This window comes from Gymnoscopelus microlampas (assembly GCF_963454915.1).
Source record: "Gymnoscopelus microlampas genome assembly, chromosome: 6".
Classification (NCBI taxonomy): Eukaryota; Metazoa; Chordata; class Actinopteri; order Myctophiformes; family Myctophidae; genus Gymnoscopelus; species Gymnoscopelus microlampas.
The window spans coordinates 25,497,957-25,520,907 of NC_139943.1; the positions used below are offsets into that span (position 1 = coordinate 25,497,957).

The 22,951-nt window shown below is 45.5% G+C and overlaps 1 protein-coding gene across 1 annotated transcript in view; it reads right to left on the minus strand.

Annotated features, from left to right (window-relative positions):
• Window positions 1-22,951, minus strand: part of kiaa1549la (KIAA1549-like a) — a 90,895-nt gene that overhangs the window by 20,120 nt on the left and 47,824 nt on the right. Inside the window, exons 10-14 of the mRNA XM_084059508.1 lie at window positions 18,119-18,178; window positions 16,947-17,107; window positions 15,540-15,711; window positions 6,500-6,660; window positions 5,655-5,690 (exon numbers count right to left, since the gene is read on the minus strand). Of these exons, the coding sequence (XP_083915634.1) occupies window positions 5,655-5,690; window positions 6,500-6,660; window positions 15,540-15,711; window positions 16,947-17,107; window positions 18,119-18,178 (590 nt within the window). The remainder of the gene's footprint in view (window positions 1-5,654; window positions 5,691-6,499; window positions 6,661-15,539; window positions 15,712-16,946; window positions 17,108-18,118; window positions 18,179-22,951) is intronic.

Sequence of the window (22,951 nt, forward strand, 5' to 3'; positions counted from 1 at the left end):
AGCCATACATTTAAACCATATTATGCAGTAGAAATGTATATCAGGAAAGATCTTTATACATAAATCTGATCACATGGACAAAGAAAAATGAATCTGATATATAGTGCAGTAGGTGAAGGAAAATACAAAACAATAATCAGAAATTACATTATGATGATGGTCGAGCTTTGACTCAAAATATGAAATAGAAATGCAACTGAGATGAGAGGTGAAGTCTGTTACAAGATGGATTTTCTATGACACGTGGACTACACAGTATAAGCTGACCACGCCAGTAGTAATATGAGAGTTGCCATGAAGTCGATATCCAGTGGCATAAATACTGTCCTAAAACAATGTTAACTTATAGGCTCTGTGTGTGCCTGCGTGCGTTTGTGCATACAACGGGTGGGCAGTTTAATGTCTGTCTACCTCTCTCTCAGTCCTCATTCAAACTAGTATTCTCTCACACTAGGCTCAATTTGAACTAATTTGAACCAAATGGGAAAAAAATGCTTGAAAATCAGTTACAGTATATCCGGTGACCGCACTGCCGTGTGACAAAGTATATAAATATAGGCTTAACCACTTAAAAACCCTATACTTTGTTGACTGCGGTCCCCCAGGGTTCTAGACTTGGCCCATTCTTTTTGCCCCCATCTACACCAAATATATTCAGTGAAAACAGCTTTACGGCGCTTTGTGAGCTTGTACTGTATAGATCGGCACCCAGAATAGGGACACTAGGGTTCATGTGGTTAAAGAAAATATAAAATCAGCGCACAAAACTAATTCATTGATATCCCATACTGAACTGAAGCATATCCCAGTGACAGCAAATCCATCCACAATGTGGCTTTGAGACATCTCAGTACAATCAAAGGCTGCCTTGGATGAACTAGAAGTATAATGGCTTACAGCTACACTTAACAGGACATGGTCTGCTGCATGACATAGTGCTGCTCCAATTACAGATAAAGGTAATTGGATGACCTCCCCAGAATCAGGTTTATCATTCTCCAAACACAGAACTTGGTGTAACGGGGACATTTGAAATGAAATAAAATAAAATAAAATAAGAGTCCAACAGCACCTTTGAAGTCTGAGGTTTTTGGCATGAAGCGACAGAAAATTAAACTGGCTGTAGACTAGAGGATACGTTTAGCTAAAAACCTCCAGGGCTTGAGCACTTTCTTTGTATTGCTAAATGCCCTCCCATTTATGTAAAATAAAAGAGAGAGAGAGAGAGAGAGAGAGAGAGAGAGAGAGAGAGAGAGAGAGAGAGAGATGGAGAGAGAGAGAAATCTTTTTATAGGTTATTCAAGAAAGTAGACAAAACCCAGATATTTTCCCTTCATCTACCTACTTCTAGTGGCTGTAAAAAGGGATGTCTGATGAATTTGATAGTGCATGGCTAATCGCAGAGTGCATGTGAGGATAGGCAGTGTGGGCAGACAGCTGAATCTATAATGTGACACACCACCGGACCATCCGCAGGCTCCATCACACGTGGCTTTAAAGCTATAGGTCAGTGACAGATAAATTGACATTATGTGCTCATGCTGTGTCACACACACACACACGCACACACATACATTTCAGTTACTTGTTCATATGTTTTTTTTTTCTTGCAAATGCTAAGAATGATATTTGGACAGCATTCTTTCGACAGATGCTTGGTTGTCCTTGTTTCTTTGAAGCACTTAATTGTTTTGTTTGCACTCTACTTATGTAACTATTTACTCGGCAGTTTGTTGACTAGGCCTCATTGTCTCACTGGATAAGAGCATCTGCTAAATTGTAAATTGTGCATGAGTCTGTTGTTGCCTCGACACACAGACGTAGCGCATGAAGACAAATGACAGTTGTATTAAAGATACGAGTGGCGAGTGGAACCAGTCATGTGACTGGATTTATGCTGTTCACAGGTTGAGAGGGAGTGTGCATGTGTGTGGCCATGTGACAGGGCATGAGAGAGAGAGAGAGAGAGAGAGAGAGAGAGAGAGAGAGAGAGAGAGAGAGAGAGAGAGAGAGAGAGAGAGAGAGAGAGAGAGAGAGTTAAAAGCTGTTCCAAATACTGTACATCCTGTGCCCCAGTATGGATTAGGTGTATAGATTATTGAGGAGCAAACATTAAATGTGCAGAGGTTCATTTTAAATGGAAAGCAGTGGCTCATCATTTCATAATGGATAGCGATGTACTCATTTAGTGGCTAATGCTGTAGATACAGGCTAGCCCATGCTGTGTGCAAAGGCAGGATGAATCCTCAGCTAACAGCACTGAGGGGTATGTAACCTTGAACGCTGGCTTTGATGTGTCACTACGGTCAAATCTCTCTCTCTCTCTCTCTCTCTCTCTCTCTCTCTCTCTCTCTCTCTCTCTCTCTCTCTCTCTCTCTCTCTCTCTCTCTCTCTCTCTCTCTCTCTCTCTCTCTCTCTCTCTCTCTCTCTCTCTCTCTCTCTCTCTCTCTCTCTCTCTCTCTCTCTCTCTCTCTCTCTCTCCCTCATTTTCCCCTTCTCTCTCCCTACCTCTATCTCTCTGTCCGCTGCCACTGTATGGACCTAATAAATAGTCATCTTTCATCTTGCGTGAGCAGCTCTGCTTGATGAAGGCTTTGGTGCAGACAGGGCCATTGAACAGCAAAAGCTCTTTGCTCTCTCGTCATTCTGTCAGAGACGGATAGCGGCCGTCCAAACATCCATTTACTGATAGAGGCATACACGTATGAAGTGACTGCTAGTACCGTGGTCCTCGTGCAATGGCAAATTAAGCTCACTTTGTTTGACTTCTTGTTTGTGCCATCAAAGTAAGTCTTCATCACTCATCTAATTTTAACTCGCAGCAACAGCCTGCAGCAGCTTCATGAGGTACAGCAGATGGAAGAGATGTGCTCAATTCCCCCTGTGGCCGTATTGATTAAATGCAGCTCGAGCAGGGAGAGAAATGCAGAAGTGCTCCATAGAAGTCTGAGTTATAACTGTCCCAAAGGGCAGTTATATTTAAATGCACAGATGCAATGAATAAAATGCACAGCATGCACATGTTGCTGAACTGGTTAGATGGAACCTTTACAGCAGGCGGAGGCATGATGCAGTAAAATATAAGATATCTAGAGTCATTTAAATGTACACAACTACAGCTACTGGGTGACTATGGAGGTAGAGCGGCCGTCTTGAAATGGGAATGTTCCCAGTTCAATCCCCAGTTCCTCCTGGCTTTGTGTCAAAGTATCTTTGAGCAACACTGAACCCCTAACTGCTCCCGATGCACAGGTTGGTGCCTTGCAGAGAAGAAAGACACTATAGAAATGCAGACCATTTACCATTTATATTGTCTAGAACTACTTAAAATTGTACTGACTCAGTTTTTGATATTTCAATTATTTGTGAAAGGCATCTATCAAATAATTTGTCAAGCTAAATGTAATAAAAATATAAATTGAAAAACATTTGGAAGCATAGTCACAGTATTCAACTCTTCAAACTTGGTTTATCTACAGTATATTAGCGGTAAAGTGAGATGGAGTCTATATAGTGTTTAACCACATAAACCCAGAACTCCCCAGGGGCCTATCCTTTTTCCCTCTACACCAAATATCTTTGCTGAAATTAGGACATCTACAAGCTCACAACCCATGACGTGAGCTTCTAGATCTCCTATCTTTGCTGAATGTTCGCCTATTATGGCATGCCCAGAATAGGGATGCTAGGGTTCATGTGGGTAAAGCTTAAACACACATTACAAAGCTAATTTAAACCATTATATTGATTTGCAGCTTAAGGTTGTCTTGCATGATGAGTGATAGTTGAGTGGGCTGGGAGCAGTAGATCGCATAAACACACACACACCACACAGGAAGCCTGCACAGTTTAACCAACAGTTTAAATGACCTAACTCTTTTCTTTGTCAGATTGCCACAAGCATCTGCTACAGTACAAAATCAAACAATAATGTGAAAATATTTATCTCATATTTCTCCATGGGTGCCTCAGCCTTGTATTGGGACAGGATAAATATAAGACATAAACAGAGGATGCAGCCTTACGGCGCTATTTCAGAATTTTTAGAACCCTCACTTTAAATATTTGATGTCCTGTCTACGAAAACACAGCGAAAGTATCATAATGTTTACATAATGGCTTATGGCTTCGAAAGCAAACAAGACCGTGGAGCTTGGTAATTGCGCGTCTAAATACCGTACGGGGTGAACACAAGAGCAGAGCGCAGAACATCATACTGAAACACAGTGAAACACACAAGCTATTGTCACTGTCGGGCATAAACCTTATATCTCCATTTCTAATCTTTTTATGTTTTTTCATAAATGAATGCCGTAGTTTATACCTCGTCGCATGACCGTGTCGCGCAAAAGTAGTGAAAATAATGATCTACAAGCTCACTTCGTGTTACAATGTGACGTGTTGTGAGCTTGTAGATCTACTATTTTTGCTGTTTTTGACATACTTGTATAATGAAAAAATTGGGATGCCATGTTGACAGTAGTTACAGTAAGTCTATATACTTTATTAATATTTAGCCATAAAAAGTATTAACAAAAGCTTGTGAATAAAATAATAACTACAGTGGATCTTTTCAATGGATTTTTTCCAATTTCCTGAAAAGTAACGATTTTGGACATACAAGGTTTCCGCCTGGCAGCGACGATACACAATACAAATGCACCCACGCACCGTGCACATAAATAAACACAGCTCCAGTGTGCGGGTATGAATGTGAGTCTTGGTCAATATGTTCAGTTCCCCATTTATAATGCTACCCCTATCCATCTCCATCCATCCATCCATCCATCCATCCATCCATCCATTCATCCAACTATCCCTCCCTCCCTCCATGCTTAGCTCTGTTGGCTTATGCTTGTCAAGGGGTTGGAAATGAGACTAGACCAGACAGAAATAACCGCAAATCAGTTGACACGCTTCACTGCGGCAGCAGGAGCCAAACAAGGGACAGCTTTTGCAGGAATTTTAATGGTTTGTAACTGTCTTGTGTCTTGCTGTCTGTGACCACTGCTCTGAGCCCCAGCTGTGATAATCTAGATGGCAGAATCCAGTAGAGAATGTCATAAAAGGATTGTGAAGATTGCAGTGTAACATAAGGCTTAAGAACACACTGTGCCACTGTGGGAGGTGAGACTGGCTTCATATGATAGGGCTTTATAGAGACATTGAGGATGGAGAGAATGGGGAATTTGCAGGAGGAGGGGAGTCTTTTAGGTTCACGATTAACCATTCAGATTTTACAGATGGAAAACAAATGCTTTGGGCTAAATTGAACCACAGCATATTAGAGCATTAGCTTATTATCCGTAAGTGTTGAGCTTATATTCTACCAATATTATACTGTTTCAACTCTTCTTCTTGACCCCCCTTCCTATTAATCCCCCACATCCAATGAAGATTGTGGAATATGTCATTTCCACAGCACTGTAACACCACATGCACAAATTTACCCGGCAACAACTATAAGCAGCATGTATACTGTACATAAATAGCCGGCCAGACTGCCAGTTAACCACTTATTCAGTCAGTCAGTCAATCTGTCAGTCAGCTGGTTACACAACAAGTCAGTAGTGCATCAGCCTTCAGTCCGTCAGTCAGTCAGTCAGTCAGTCAGTCAGTCAGTCAGTATTCCTAATGAGTCACTTGGTGAATACCTGGTGGTGGTAACTGCCCTCCCTTCGATATGATGTCTAAAAAGGAGAAAGTCACAGGCACATGGCGGGTGGAGGGTTAATAGAATAGAACAGAAAATAATAGAATCTTTTTTAAATGTCTCGATGTAATGGAGGATATAATGCAGCACTAGTTACCTTATAAACATATGATGCTTGTTTTTCTCTGCTGTTGTTGGGATATCATGCAATGCACTATTATGGTCCGGCTGACTATTCTGTATGACATCACACCAGATGGTATAGATCTATGCATTATGGTCTGATGAACCGAACGCCATAAACTGTATTTTAACCTCAATGGTGTTACTTTTGAGTGAACACTCCATTTACAATAAAATATGTAAAAATGTTGTGTTGCCTTGGGTTCTTTTCCAGCACACTGAGCCCTATTTCCTCTTGCCCAACTGGTCTTTACTGTATGCATGATTAGCAGTCACAATGGACATTTGGACAAGAGTGAAAACAAATGGCTCATGCCCACACAGATGGGCTTAGATCTGTCCTGACCTGAACAAAGAACTTCACATGCTAGGCTTAATGTGTGATGTGTAAGACATTCACAACTAGTACTACAGTAGGCTTGGTAAATATGAGTTGAGCTCTAGATCCTGTCAAAGTAACCAATAAGTAGCAATAGTATTAGCATTAAAAGAAAGAAGAAGAAGAAGAAGAAGAAGAAGAAGAAGAAGAAGAAGAAGAAGAAGAACATATCGACGACTGGAGTCATCTTATCAGATTGTTCCTATAGGCTATATTTAAGTGTATTAACAAAGTAGGAGGCATAAGGTTTGATTATCAAACAACCAAACATGACATGGTCCTACCTTGGAGCGGGCTTTGAAGCTCCTGAAGGCGCTGGTTTTGAAGATGACCCGGTTCCGTTTACACAAGATGAAGGCAACCATGGCGATGACCACCAGCAGTAAAACGACAGGAGTGAGCACTGCCATGAGCCACAAGTTGCTTGGGGGCATCTTTACCACCGCTACACACACACACGCGCGCACACACACACACGCACACGCACACACACACACACACACACACACACACACACAGTTAATTGATATGCGTAATTGTTTTGAATCATTACAAAACCATTTAGCCACAAGTGACCCGCAAATGTGTACACAATCACAAAGAGGCAGGCAGAGAACGAATTAGCATACAGTACTGTAAAAACTCACCCTGCTGATACACGTTGTGAGTTTGTAGACCGGCTGTTTACAACGTTTTAATATGTTTGACAAAGTTAAACTATTCTTGAAAACAGGGCTTAATTAATCTCTCTGCACAGCAGGTTTGGATGGAATGTCATATCTTGTTTGCTATCTAGCAGTGCTACTGTAGATTTGAACAGATCACCCACAACATTCTCTTGAAAACAATATTCATATTTCCGCGGTTAAAGCAGATAATGTGCTGACTTTCACCAAATTATTCAAATTACAATATTGAACCAAACATCTATCAAAGATCCTTGCGTTTCTGCATCTGAATGAGCAATTGCATTGCATTTATGAGGACTGCACGAGATTTCCACGCATTATGGAAATTCATGGAGATTTATGTAAAATCCCAAATGCTGTAGAGAATGCCACTGTAAGCCAAGTCCATTACACTTGAGTCTAGCAGGTAAAAACCATTGTATGAATCTGTTTTAACTGTTTAATATGTAAAACATTATTTTAAGCAATCTGTTAATACAAATTAATTAGCACATCTGCAGTAGTTGGAGGTGGTCTCCCTACTAGTTCGACCCATAACCTGCAGGTCCCGCAGGTTGACTTGCAGGCTGGGTAGGTTCGGGTAAGCTTCACTAGAAATTATTACAGTTTCGAGTGGGTAAGTCAACACACAAAAGAATAAATAATGGAACATTGCAGTAGCTCCTGTCTCTCTCTCTTGCTGTCTCCTATTCTCCTGTCGGTCTCTCTCTATCTCCTCCTCTCCTAGAAGTAGCATATCATTTTATTTCATTATATCCTATAATCAACCTGAGCTTGTGTTCAATGTGTTGCTTATGTTATCAAGTTATGAGCTGTGTCTGTCGCTGCCCCTAAACTGTACAACCGTGTCTATCTTTGAGTATGCCATGTAATGTTGTGGGACACGGTATCTACTTTGTCTTTTGATATTTAGACCTTGTAAAATGTTTATTTGGTGAGATTTTCAAAGTGCTTTGCTCTCTTGTGTATTTTATCCCTGTGTAAAAAAAGACATGGTGCTGGACCACAGCGCACAATGTCTGTCGCTGTCCACCGAGCCCAGCAGTGGTGCTAAACCATTCCCCAATCGATGCATGGAGCGACGTGTGCTGTCCTCGGTTTGTTCTGACTATTGCTACAGTATGGACCTACTGTACACACAACCTAAGGCTATAATTTTGTAATGGTTCACTGTTAAGATGGGAAGGATGTCTGTGAGGATGGGCCATCAGTTACACATTGGTTTTGGTTGGACAACTATGGAGAAAAGACTCTGGCAGGGAATCTGTTCAGAGATTATATTTGAATTTCCAAGGCAGGGAGGTTACAACCGTGAAAGTGTGTGTGGTTCTTTGTCGTTTTGAGTCGTGAGGCACTCACTATGGGGAAACAGCGCCATCTGGCGATGCAACAGAGCTACACAATACGCTCCCGGGGCCCATTTCATTGGGCTAGAGGGTATGTCACGTAACCGGCCGTCCCTTCCCCTTTCCGGAAGGACATATAAGGGCTGGTCGTGACGTAGTACTTCCTCTTCAGTTCCTCTGTTCGCAGATGTTACAAGGCTACACGCTTGTTAAAAACTGAATTCTACATTTATTCGACAATTACTACACTTCAGGACCCAAAGTGAGAAACCAGCTTTAGCCCTAAAAGCGGAGACTAGGATAAGTCACCCACGGGTTTTCTCGCTCGACTAAACTCCAGGAAACTAACTTTATTCTACCTCGTGGTGAGCCGGTGTTAGCCCTTAGCTGCCTCTGAGCCTAGCCGCTAGCTGTTACTAGCTTCGGCTACCTCCACAGCGCTAACCCCCTTTCCCGCTGAGAAACTAACTTTATTCTACCTCGTGGTGAGCCGGTGTTAGCCCTTAGCTGCCTCTGAGCCTAGTCGCTAGCTGTTACTAGCTTCGGCTACCTCCGCAGCGCTAACCCCCTTTCCCGCTGAGCTAACTCCCCGAACAGAGCTGTTAGCCTAGCTTTTTGTGAGCCGACGTTAGCTTAAAGCTGTTCTTAGCCTAGCCGCTAACTTACTAGCTTAGCTGTTTGGCTACTTCCACAGCGCTAACCCCCTATCCGTTGAGCTAACTCCCCGAATAGAGCTGTTAGCCTAGCTTTTTGTCGCTCTTTTCCACGATACTCGAACTGTGTTGCTTGTCTCGTCCGGCTCCCGGTGAGGCTGCTTCGTCACAGATACGGCCTGTGCCGGTAGTTTTAGTGGACACCAGCGGCTCTCGCTCTGTCCCCCCGAAACTAGCGGAGACTAGGATAAGTCACCCACGGGTTTTCTCGCTCGACTAAACTCCAGGAAACTAACTTTATTCTACCTCGTGGTGAGCCGGTGTTAGCCCTTAGCTGCCTCTGAGCCTAGCCGCTAGCTGTTACTAGCTTCGGCTACCTCCACAGCGCTAACCCCCTTTCCCGCTGAGCTAACTCCCCGAACAGAGCTGTTAGCCTAGCTTTTTGTGAGCCGACGTTAGCTTAAAGCTGTTCTTAGCCTAGCCGCTAACTTACTAGCTTAGCTGTTTGGCTACTTCCACAGCGCTAACCCCCTATCCGTTGAGCTAACTCCCCGAATAGAGCTGTTAGCCTAGCTTTTTGTCGCTCTTTTCCACGATACTCGAACTGTGTTGCTTGTCTCGTCCGGCTCCCGGTGAGGCTGCTTCGTCACAGATACGGCCTGTGCCGGTAGTTTTAGTGGACACCAGCGGCTCTCGCTCTGTCCCCCCGAAACCCTCCCGCGATACTCGAACTGTGTTGCTTGTCTCGCCCGGCTCTCGGTGAGGCTGCTTCGTCACAGATACGGCCTGGCTTTAACCAGCTTAACTGTTTCGGCTACAGCCGCAGCTGCTTCTTTCACCACGCGATGGCTCGCTACGATCAGGCCAGGGCCTGTACGGGGAACGCCGAAGGTGCTAGCGGTGCTCGCCCAGCACCACCGCGACACTCCCGCCTCCCTACCCCAACTCCAGCTGCCACGAGCGGTGGCCCGCGGTAGGCTAGCCCGACCCCCTTCGTGAGCGGAGTACGCGACGTTGACCGCCCTGTTCCTCCCAGTGTCTACAGAGCAGAAGCAGGGTAGTTTTTTTTGCACATTCTGTGAGGTCAGTACAAAATATAATGCCTGTTTTTTGTGCCAATAAAATTTGTTACAAAGAACCAAACCTTTGCATTATTCAAACCATGTCGACATGAGTCCACAATGCTAGGAAAATGGTCGGTGCTCGTCCTCCTACACTGTCGGATACAACATGTTATGCATATCAACGTCAGTATATTGTGGTACTTAATGCTTATCACTGTGCCAATATGTCTGTCACATATTGCATTTCCAAATACGGCTGGGATACGATATAATGCCTTAATGTCAATATATTGTTTTTATTGCCTGTTTTTGTGCTATTATGGTTGTTCTTTCACCACACCCTGCATGGTTCAGACACTATCTGAAATAAACCCATAGTGATTGGACGGAACCGGTTTCTCGGCCTTCCAAACACTGACGGGATACGAAGTATAATGCGTTTATCCATTATTTTTATATAATGTTCGCCATTATGCCAATGTGTTTGCTACACTGAATTGACTAACTCTGAACTAAGCCCTTAATGATTGGACGGAACCGGTTTCTCGGCCTTCCAAACACTGACGGGATACGAAGTATAATGCGTTTCTCCATTATTTTTATATAATGTTCGCCATTATGCCAATGTGTTTGCTACACTGAATTGAATAACTCCAGTGCAGATGGGAAAACCAGTCTCCAGCCTCCACAGCCAAACAGAGGAGCATGTCGCACTTACTGTAAGATCTGTGAAGAAATACCCTGTGATTGTGGTTTTACATGCGTTGAAAAGTACAAAACCTTGTCTTTTTCCAACTCCGCCTGTGTGCCAGGGAGAACGAGGACCGTTCTCGATGGTCTGCCTTTGGGCCCACAGTATCCGAAAAACCCCTCGTCGGTTTTTCAGATACGTGTGGGACAAGCAATCTGACCCCCCCCCATGAGCCCACAGTATTTGGTAAAGCCGGTTCTCGTTTTTCCAAATACGTGTGGGACAGAAACACTGCATGTACTGACTCCATTGAAGGTAACAATAAAACCAGTTGTAAAATCAATTGTAAGAACGGTACCACCCCTGTCCGCCAGAGGGCGCCTTTGCACCTTGGCACAGGCGTCACGCCCGTTTTTACAACCGATTCCACCATCTTGGAGAGGGCGCCAAAACGCTTCTGCATCACAGGGCCCTCTCAAGATGGCCGAACGGAAGGTAAACAAGTTACATACTTCCGTGTCCGACCGGAGACGGACGTCGAGCGTCCCCCACCGGATGTTGACGTCGGGGAGGTACCGCGTACTGTCTCACGTGACCTCCCCGAATCCAACTGTTTCCTTTTCCGACCGGAGACGGACAAGGGGCTTCTCCGACCGGATACCAATGTTGGGGAGGCACCGCGTGCGGGGTCACGTGACTTTCCCGAATCCTTCTGTCAATCAGGTAACACCCGTACTGCCTCTATCGAGCGTCACACGTTTGGCAACGCCAGAGCGTGCGAGCGCGTCACTGGTCTCCATGACAACGGGCAGACAGCCGGTGGAGCGAGCCTCAACCCACTAGCTCGCTGTCTAGCGAAATGGAAAGCTTGCGACCCGTCTCATTGGGTGCTGCGCACCATACAGAAGGGTTACAAGTTACAGTTTTGCATGAAACCCCCGATGTCAGACAAAGTGATTTTCTCCAGCGCGACGGGCGCAGCGGCAGTTACGTTACGAGAGGAGGTTCTCTCTCTCCTAAACAATGGCGCAATAGGAGAGTTCTCCCCAGATCGGAAACGCCTGGGTTTTTACTCAAAGTTTTTCCTGGTTCAGAAAAAGGGGGGGGGGTGTACGTCCCATACTGGACCTGAGAGGTCTCAATAAAATTCTAACGAAATTCAATTTTCGCATGCTGACGAACGCAGCGTTACTACGCACGGTGCGTCAGGGCGACGGATGGACCAGCATAGACTTAAAGGATGCGTGTTTCCACGTTCCCGTCTACCCGGTGCACAGGAAATTTCTGCTGTTGTTCTCACCTAGCGGCTACCTAGCCTCGCTTACGACAACACTGTGTTGCTTAATGCAGCAGGTACGTCAGTGTTACACTGGTTTTCTGTACTGGTCAGGCTCAGTACAGCAGTAACACACTGTGGTTGTACCGGTCAGCTCCCCTGGACAACAACGTGATTTTCCACGTACCTTTACATGCCTCCTATGTCAGACACAGGATGTTCCTCTCATGCGGAGAGGTAATGCAGCCATGTCTCTGAGAGAGAGGGACTCTCTCTACTGAGCAAGGGCATCTTCAGAAAACCGTCTACGAATTGGAACCTAGAGGTTACTTAGGTAACCCCGTTTTTTTCCCCAGTTTTTGGTACAACTGGTTTTCGTGTGTTTTCTGGCCAAAGAAGGAGGGGGGAGGCTATGTGATCCTTTCTGGATGAAGGGGTCTCATCAAGTCTCTTACAAAATTCAGGTTTCGTATGCTGATGACCGTGGCGCTCCTGCGCACGTTCGGTCAGGGGGACAGGTGGACCAACGTAGCCCTGAGGCGCGATTACTGTCGGTTTTTCACTGTCGGTTTCTAGAAGGAGCGTTTTGGTTCCGTCCCAGCAGTCCTCCCTTATAGGGTTCTCACTGGACTCGACCACGCTCGCAGCACGTCTGTCTCAGGAGTGGTTAGACGGCTTCCTGTCCTGTGTGAGGCCTTTCCACGTAGGAAAGACAGTCACTTACAGGCTGTGCGTGCAGGTGGCGGGTCTCATGACTTCAGCCATACACCTGACCTGCCTAAGTAGGCTATTTTGGGACCTTTCAGAGGTGGATGCGGGCTCTCAGGATCCCACCTACCGTGGACCCTCGACAAGGTCTGGTGTCTCCACTTGCGTGGATTCACTTAGGCTGTGCTCATGCGCACCCTTTCTGTCAGAAGGCGTCAGGGGAGGCGCTGTGATCTCACGGACGGCTGTCACGACGGACGCCAGCCTGATTTGGACCAGGTTCGATCGACCACAGGTCAATTTGTTTGCCTCAACAGAGAACGCGAAGTGCTCTCGCTTTTTCTCGGTGAAGGCAGCGGACTTTTCGTTGGGACTGGACGCGTTGGCTCACAGCTGGCCGAGGGAACTGCTTTATGCATTCCTGCCGCTGGAGTTGTTCCGCCCGACGTTGGAAAAGGTCAGGCCCCAGGGCCTGACTGTACTGCCAGTTGCTCCAGGTTGGGGCGTGTGGGGATCGGAGATAACTTCTCTGCTCCACGCCGAACCCGGGTCCCTTCCTCCGATCGCGGACCTGCTGACGCAGGTGGGGACCGAGATCAACCACCCCAGCCCCTGGGACCTAGATCTGTGGCTCTGGCCTGTGTGAGGGCCAACCTAGATTTGTGTGGTCTGCCCCCTGACGTGGTGGTTACCATCCAGAGGGCGAGGGCCGTTTTCTACTAGGGCTGCCTATGACGTCAAATGGAATATTTTCGTGTCAGGGTGCCAGGGGCAGTCACCAGTGGTGGTGGCTTTTCGGGCCCCGGTACGCGGCTTCCTTTTTCTCTTGCAGAGCAAGCTGAATCAGGGTTTGACCTTCTCGACGGTCATGGTGTACTTGGATGCCATCTCCGTCTGCCACGAAGGTTTTCGAAGGCGGGACGGTTGGCGATCGTCACCTGGTACGGCGGTTCTTGGGCGGGGCCAGACGGACCAGGCCGGGTAACAGGCCTCTGTTTCCGGCTTGGAATCTGGCGGTGGTGCTGAATGCACTCTGCCTTCCCCCCGTTTGAACGTCTCGAGACTGGGAGCCTCATGGTGTTGAGTCTGAAAACAGTCTTTTTGGTGACCCTGGCTATGGCCAAGAGGGTCGGTGACCTGCATGCACTCCCGGTGAGTTCGGAGTGCTTGAGGTGCTCTGGGGATAGCAGACGGGTTCTGCTGACGCCAAACTTGGCGTTCGTTACCAAGACCGGGGGGGTTGCACCGGCTCCGGTAGGATTGGTTGCGTTTCATCCACCTCCTTTCGCTTCGGCGGTGGATGAGTGGTCACTTTGTTTCTGTCCAGTGAGGGCTTTGAGGCTCTACTGTCAGGTGACGGCGCCTGGTAGGTCGTAAACATGATTGTTTGTCACCTACGGCTGGGGTGACCAGCGGAAAGCGATGGCCAAGCCAACGCTTTCCAGGTGGATAGTTGAGGCCGTAAGGCTCGCCTATACTAGTAGTGGGGCCCCAGTACCTGTTGGATTGGGGGCGCACTCGACTAGGGGATTGGCTGCTTCCTGGGCCCTCTCTAGAGAGGTTTTCGGTCCAGGAGATTTGCAGGGCTGCTGACTGGTCGTCTCCTTCGACCTTTGCAGCTTTCTACAGCCTGGACATGGCGGCTTCCTCGGTGACGCACGCAGTCCTTGGCGTGGCAGCCTCATCTACTTGAGGTGCCTTTCTCCCCCTGATGTGATCCCGTGGGGCTAACAATCTGTTGGGTCCTAGGGGGCAGGGGGGCCCTGTTCCCTTACTAGGAGGTTAGTAGGTGACGAGCCTTGTCTTCTATTAGCTGAATGGGGAAGACTTCGGTCTGTCGGGGTTTTCGTTTATCTCATCCCTTGTGCCGTGTCCAGGCCCGGTGGGCCTGGGCGTCCCTGAAGCGGGGGCCCGCCGTGTGCGGGTCCCTGAGCCAGTAGGGGACGTGCGGTTTTTTTCTGGGGATACAATGTTTTTAACGCTTCCGGGGGGTTTATAGATCCCATAGTGAGTGCCTCACGACTCAAAACGACAAAGAACTAGAGGTTACGTAGGTAACCCCGGTTCTTTTAGTTTAGGAGTGAGGCACTCACCAAACACCCCTTTGTTTCGCCACTGCGAACAGAGGACCTGTGGTAAGAGGAAGTACTACGTCACGACCAGCCCTTATATGTCCTTCCGGAAAGGGGAAGGGACGGCCGGTTACGTGACATACCCTCTAGCCCAATGAAATGGGCCCCGGGAGCGTATTGTGTAGCTCTGTTGCATCGCCAGATGGCGCTGTTTCCCCATAGTGAGTGCCTCACTCCTAAACTAAAAGAACCGGGGTTACCTACGTAACCTCTAGTTTCTGGTACACTCTCGCACACAACTGAACTGTCTACAGTATTACCGTTCTGAATCTGGTGCTTGTGGCGTGTCTATGACCTTCACCTAGGATGGACAGTGTTGATGATAATGGGGCTTACATAACCGGACACAGTCGATCACCAAGTGGTTCTGAATCAGACTGCAATGGTCCAGGAGACCGTGCTGTGATGGGAATACATAATGTACTAAAGGCAGGTGTGTCTGTGTGTGTGTGTGTGTGTGTGTGTGTGTGTGTGTGTGTGTGTGTGTGTGTGTGTGTGTGTGTGTGTGTGTGTGTGTGTGTGTGTGTGTGTGTGTGTGTGTGTGTGTGTGTGTGTGTGTGTGTGTGTGTGCGTGTGTGTGTGTGCGTGTGTGCGTGCGTGTGCGCCCTCAGGTCTTAATGGGTTAAACATGTCACATCTGTGAGACAGTAAAGCCTGATTTATACTCTGTTGCGTGGCCGGTGTTGCTCGCAGAAAATAGACAATTCTACTTGTATATCGGCTATTTTCGGCATACGGTGAAGTAAAAATCCTGCATTAGCTTACGTTCAGCTTGCACTTGTACAAAATAGCCCAGTGTCAGTGCCATGGTCTGTGAGTCCAGAGTACTCAGGGTCTTGGCTGCTGTGGTGCCAGTGATGGGCGATCCGTTCAGCTGGGCGTAGTAGGTCATCTCTGCTGGGTTCTTGGGGCCGGGCAGCCGCCGCATGCCCACCATCTAGAGGACAAGGGGTAGGACAGTAGCATAATAAAATAGGCACCTCTCTTGTTCTTTTATATCCCTGCAGTAATTGATGTACTGTATGAGCCCTGATATATCTACAATGTAGATATATCAGATATATATGTATATGTATATGTAGATATATATATGTAGATTCTACAGGGTCTACTTGGTTACTTTAATCCAATTATTCTCGACCTTTTCCTTTCAAGGAATCCCCAGTTTTATATGCAATAGGCAACAAACAGACCCCCATTTCGACATGATTGTTTTTAATCTCAGGGACCCAATTTAAATTCCTCAGTGTTAATTGTAACTCTTGAAAGTTCACAAGTGGTTCATTTGGTTACATTCGGAGTTACAGACCTAACGGTTCCCAATTGGTTCCCAGCGATCAACCATTTCGCTGGAACCCCCTCAAGGCCCAGTGGGGACCATGGGCCCCACGTTGAGAAGCACTGCTTTAATCATCATGAACCAACCACTACAAGAGAAGACAATTCAGCATAAAGATGACTCAACCGAAATCTCAATTTCCTGTCATCGTATATCAAACTGAATTATTTTTTTTCTTCTTGAGTGAGACATCACACGGTTTAATCAAGTCTGGCGATTGGATTTAGTCATAAAACAGGATGATGTGTGTATTAAGTGCCTGGAGGGTCTCTCCCACACCAGCCCCCTGTCTGTTTGTCTGTCTCTCCCCCTCTCCCCCTCTCTCTTTCTCCAGACATAAAACTGGCCATCTGTGACTTGCTATGAAACCCTGAGAACATGATGGGAAGAAGAAAAAAAACGCCAGTTGGAGTCAGTCGTTGGTTTCACTTTCACAATAAAGAACTCAGTGAGGCAGCTAAACGCATAGAGTTGGTGATATACAGTAGACACTTATTTTAAATGTATTTTATTTTTGTCCCTCTCACACGCGCAACTACACACACACACACACACACACACACACACACACACACACACACACACACAACTTAAGCCCTATATACTTTGTTGTATGTCAAATAACAGCGGCACTCAAGCTTGTTGATCTGCTATTTTTGATTTGTGCAAATCTTTGAAAATATATTTTTTAAAGCGAACATTTTTAACTCAAATCTTAGCTTCTGGGGATCCCTGGAACAAAATATTTTGAGATGGGCGTCCGCTGCCAAATACAATTATCAATTTGGGGGTCCTTGACATGAAAAAGTTTGAGAACCACTGGTGTGCTGTACCTGGACGGTGTAGCTCCCTACAGTGGTGGCTCTCCTGGACCGTGCGGCCCTAGAGCCCTGCCTCCCAGCCACCAGGAAGAGCTCTGCCAGCCGCTGCTCCATCAGGCTGGCAAAACTCTGGTAGTTGGCCTCCAGGGCTGAGCTGTCGACATCCTGGATGACTGTGCGGTCAGACGAGGTAGAGAACAGAGTGTTAGGAGGGAAGGGAGAGGATGAAAGGATACAAGAGTAGGAGACGTGTTTGGAAAGAGTGTGGGATAAGAGCAGATGTGTGCAGGTAGGAAGAGAGATTCAAGATGGCAGGAGGAGATGGAGAGGGATAAAGTTTCTAAGCATCACATTAGAAACATAATTTATAAAACCTTTTAAAAATGTTTAAAAATCTTTTAATGCAGAATTCTTTGTATTTGCTCTGTTGTTTATTACACAGATCTAACATGGGGTGCTCATAAACAAATGAGATGGTCTAAATGTCATGTTATATGACAAGACTTTTTGCACATCCAAAATTGAACGAAGAAATCGAACTTGGTCGTTTGAATTTTTTTTCAAAGACGAATATGCTGGAGAGCAGAGATCAGCCTGTGCAATGCGCTGACTGCGAGCACACGCACACGCACACGCGCACACACACACACACACACACACACACACACACACACACACACACACACACACAATGGGAAACGATTTATTCACAGCCAAGCTTGATGTGATTTGAAGTGATCTCTCGCTCTGCTCCAGTCAGGAAGATGTGAATTATACATCAATAGGTTTTCCAGGGAACAGAGCAGCTATACTCACAAATACAGAGTGGGAGAGACAGTGATGGAGAAGAGAAGAGAAGAGAAGAGAAGAGAAGAGAAGAGAAGAGAAGAGAAGAGAAGAGAAGAGAAGAGAAGAGAAGAGAAGAGAAGAGAAGAGAAGAGAAGAGAAGAGAAGAGAAGAGAAGAGAAGAGAAGAGAAGAGAAGAGAAGAGAAGAGAAGAGAAAATGACAAATAAAATGTGGCACAGAAAGTGACTTCCATTCTGCTGAATTGCAGAACACTGAGCACTGAGTGCCAAGATGTTTAACTAACTGCTGTTTTGTCCAATCAATACAAGCCTTGATTACCCAACAATGCAGGTGTGTGCGTGTGTCTCTACGTGCGCATGTGCCGCATTACAGTACCTGTGATCACCCAGTAGTGCTTGGTTGCTGATGATGTGTTGAGATTATGGTATTCCAGGGCTGAAGACAGACAGGAAGAGGGGGAGAGGGGGAGAGAGAGAGAGAGAGAGAGAGAGAGAGAGAGAGAGAGAGAGAGAGAGAGAGAGAGAGAGAGAGAGAGAGAGAGAGAGAGATTAAAAAATGCAGAGAGGAGAGCAGTAACAGATTTGTCCATTTGTTATATTACGCTGGCAGATTCCATTGTCAACCTTGTCTGCTTGTTTGGCACCTCACTGTCTAGTGCCTTTGTCCATCTACACCACCTTCCCCTAAGCCTTTTTGTCTGTTGCCCCCCCTTTTTTTAGACTGTTTGTCTTCCTCTTTCTCCGTATGTCAACCTGTCTACAGTACCTGTCACCCTATTCGCCATCTCTCCAAAAATATCTGTTGTTCCTAAATGCCGTTCTCTCTCTGCCTGTATTCCTTTCCTCCAATCTCTCGCGGTGCCAAACCTCCCTGTTCATCTGTGTGTCCATCCGCCTGTCTCACTTTCTCTCCTGTCTTCCCTCATTTGAAGTAATACCTGTTTTACCATCTGCCTCTGCATTTATCCTCCAACCTGGCTATCAGCCCAGTTGTTGTAAGTAAAAAAGGTAAGTAATGACATTGCAGTAGTTGTTGTTATGCATGGTATTATCTGGGTAGATCAAGGGGGGTTCCCAAACGTTTCCACCAAAAAGCATCTGTCTGTGGCCCCCCCAAAAATTGTTTTAAAAATGTTTTAAAGTTCAAAGTGGTTAAACTGGAACAACAATTGTATGAATTCTGAATTCCTCAAGGTTGGGTATATCACTCAGGAAAGGAAGGAGGTGTGACACTGTCATGCTTATATAAAACAAGACAGGGTCTAATAATTACAGTCGTAATGATGTTGACATCATATTGATCAGGGACAAAAATGTATTGACAGCGGGAGGTGGATTTGAGATTATGAACAAAATATTCCAAGTTATACAATAATTGCAACGTAATTATAGTAACCTAGTATTTGCCATATGTTATGTCTACTGTACAACATGTAGGCAATTATACAATTAAGTGGGTGCTTCTGTGCAAACATTAAGCTTATAATAAACAGCCAGACTATGAGAGGAGCGGATGAAGGGAAAAACCTCAGGCTGTCATATATGTTGCTACATTGGCCATTGGGTATACTCACTTCTAATGTGCACACCAATTAGTGTCATAAATACAAATTTTTCAAAAATCTAAGTTTCGTATCCTCTCTCTTCTCTTGTCTCTGCCTACACGCACGTACGCACGCACGCACGCACGCACGCACGCACGCACGCACACACACACACACACACACACACACACACACACACACACACACACACACACACACACACACACACACACACACACACACACACACACACACACACACACACACACACACACGCGCGCGCGTCCATGCGTGCGTGTTCAATCTAAGCCTATTATATGTACATGTATATGTGTATAGTATGATGTGGGTTAATGTACAGGTATGCGATTGTCTGCATAGCACATGCACTGTATAGTGAAGGAAATCAGTATTTTCTGGAGAAGCTTTCAAACTAGTATGTGCATCAGTAGGCCTAATAAATCAGGTAATAAAACAAAAAAAAATCTGAATCTGCATGCAGAATCACAGATTCATAAACAATGCACAAGACATGCATGTTTAGCTATTCTCTTGTTGGCAGACTACTAAAGTTGTAGGTAAGTCATCAGAATTTGTTAATTATGTCGGGATTTCTTGGAAGGAAACAGTTGTTGCTCACAGAAACAAGGGTCTTGGATGACAACAAAGACAGGCAAGATAGTGCGAGATGGGATGTTTACCCCCTTTGGGTGTTGGCAGCACACATAGATGCTTATCTGAACCATCCCAGCTAAAATTAGTTAATTCAGAGGACATGGACCGTGGACTGTGGACTGCCCAAGGCGCAATTCAGCTGATAGATGTACAGCTGTTTTCCACTCTGAAATTTCACAGATGGCATCTCATGAAGTAGAAACGGTGCTGTTTTAGCTCATGTGATAAAATGCAGGCCTGTGACCTCAGTTTCTCAAGTCGTATACTGTAAATCTATGAATATACACAAACTAGAACGGGGCATTCCGTTGAGTACATGTCTGTGCCAGGCTGGGTTGTCTATCCAGGACTGTGTAAGTCATAAATGGCTTACACAGTCCTGGCCATCAGGACCCGAGGGAAGATGTGGGGAAATAGTATTTCTGCAGCATATGGTTCAACTTTTCCCATTCGTGGCGCATCCTACGGGCATAACTGAAAGTGCTTTTGGAGGGGCTGTCTATAGAGGTTCCTCAACATGTCATTACAATTTAGGGTGATTGGATGTTTCCTCTATCTATGATATATATATATATTTTTTTAAAAGAGCCAATTACAGGCAAATAAGGATGGAATATTGAAAACCTGTTTGACGACCATTGTCATATGAGTCCCGAGATCATGCGTGCCTAATTTGGTGGGGAAAAAAACTAATCAAACAGCGAAGTTTAGTCGCTGTATGTGGCACCCCTAATGGGAACTCTCCAAACATTTGGCTCTGTGCTGTTTAGAGGCCCCTCAATATCTGATACCAGCACAGTGGCCTTGTGGTTAGAGTGTCTACCCTGAGATTGGGAGGATGGGGTTCAGTTCTATGGTCTGGAGCCAGGGTAGTGCAGTTCCCCAGCCATGTCATACCAAAGAAAAAATGGAACCCAATGCCTCCTTGCTTGGCACTCAGCATCAAGGGCTGGATTGGGGGTAAGTCCCTGCCGGTGTACTTGTACATCATGGCTGGGGGATGTACTTGTACATCAAGGTAAAAAGTTTAGCTCAAGGGCCAATCCAAAAAGTATAACCGACTGTACTGTTTATGGCAGAGAAAAAAAGAGAAAGCAAACAGTTGTGCTTTGCTGTCTACAGTTCACCATGCAGCATCCACAATATTTGTACACAGAGATCAGCTTGATGTCAGATATATCCTGGAGGCAGCAAAATACTCTGAAAGCCTTCTGTAGGTTACACAACATAGTATCATGATTTCTCCTTTTGTGAAGCAGGTCAAAGATAAAGTACACTATGTCATGAATCCTGCATTGCCATGCCGTGTTCTCAACACGTCTCAACAATCAATGCTGCATAGTGCATACACATTCCTCTAACATGGTCTCCAGAACCACAGCTGTTACCTAAAAAAGACCCAATTAAAATGAATAGAAGATGCTATTCAGTCCTTTGGCAGTCCATTTCTGCCATAGTGCAGGCCATTTCATTTTTGTTCAGTGGCAGAAATAGGATTCCATACAATAGCGTGTATCAGGCAGACATGTGTCTATAGAAGCTATTGAGGAAGAAAATAATGTGCTACATTGAAAGAAAATGCTTTTTCAGATTTAATATCATCGGTATGCACTGGTCCTCTTTCCTGGGCCTCAGGGGGAGGGATTGGAGAGTGGTGGTGTGAAGCAGACCGTATCCTTGTGTGCCAAATAATATTCTTTGGCAGTTTTGCTTTATTAGATAGTATAGTCGACAGACAGGAAAGGTTGAGAAAGGGGGAAAATCCATAGGTCTGCAACTGGAATTGAACCAGGGATGTTGAGTTGTAGTGGACACAGTCCAGTCACCTAGTGGTACACCCCTTATTCAAAATGTTAAGCAACAGGGGTAGCCCTGGAGCTATTAGTAAGGAAAAGAACAATGGCCCTTTATAATCATCTTACACATACATTTGACTTAAACCAACTACTTAAATAGACTAATTCTCGGCCTGGGGCCCATGACCCACCTATTTTCAACACATTTTGCTAGTCTAGGATGGCTCAGGGTAGAAGACAGGGTTGAGCAATTAAAAATAGGTTTGGTTTTCAAGATAGTCAATACCCTCATATCTGACTAACTACCTCAAAAAAGTGAGCGACACCCACACCCATAATAGAGGGAGCGACAACAACGATCTGGTACCAACCACCTATAGAACAAACATGGGTAAATTATCTTTCTACTGCACTACCACCAAAGTGTGGAATGCCCTGACACCATCCCTTAAAAATGTGGATCACTGGCAAAACAGGCCTGAATTCCATCTTTCAGGAGGCCAAAGGGGAGGTAAATCTCACTTCTCCCATAGAAAGGTGATGGCATTCACTGCCTACACCCCCCCCCCCCCCCCCCCCCCCTCTACATATAGTGTTTTATATTTGTTGACAATATTGTATTTTGGTGTACATAGGACCACAATGGGAAATGCCCTGAAAGTATGACACAGATTTTTCTATTTACATCACGTTTTGAGTAGAGGCGTTAATCAAATCAGAACATCAGATAGATTATTATCGCTACGTTAGTTATTGCACTTCAATATTAAAGTAGACGTTGGAACTTATTCAGCTGGGCTTCATTTGACTGCTCGGGGGCAGAATAATCATCATCAAAGGATAATGTGTGGCTAAGCTCCTGTGCTCCATAACAACAAGTACAACTGTTCAAGTAGCCAGCATTGTCTAAAACTCTGACTCTTTCGTCAGGAACGGATGCTCAAACAGAAAGTAGGACCCAAAACAAAAGCAGGAACTCAAAAACCCGGAAAACCAAACTCAGGATACACACACACACACACACACACACACACACACACACACACACACACACACACACACACACACACACACACACACACACACACACACACACACACACACACACACACACACACACAACTACAATAACACCAGAAAACTAACATAACCGTCCTCAAAATCAACCAAAGTGAAGAGAACAGCAACAGAACA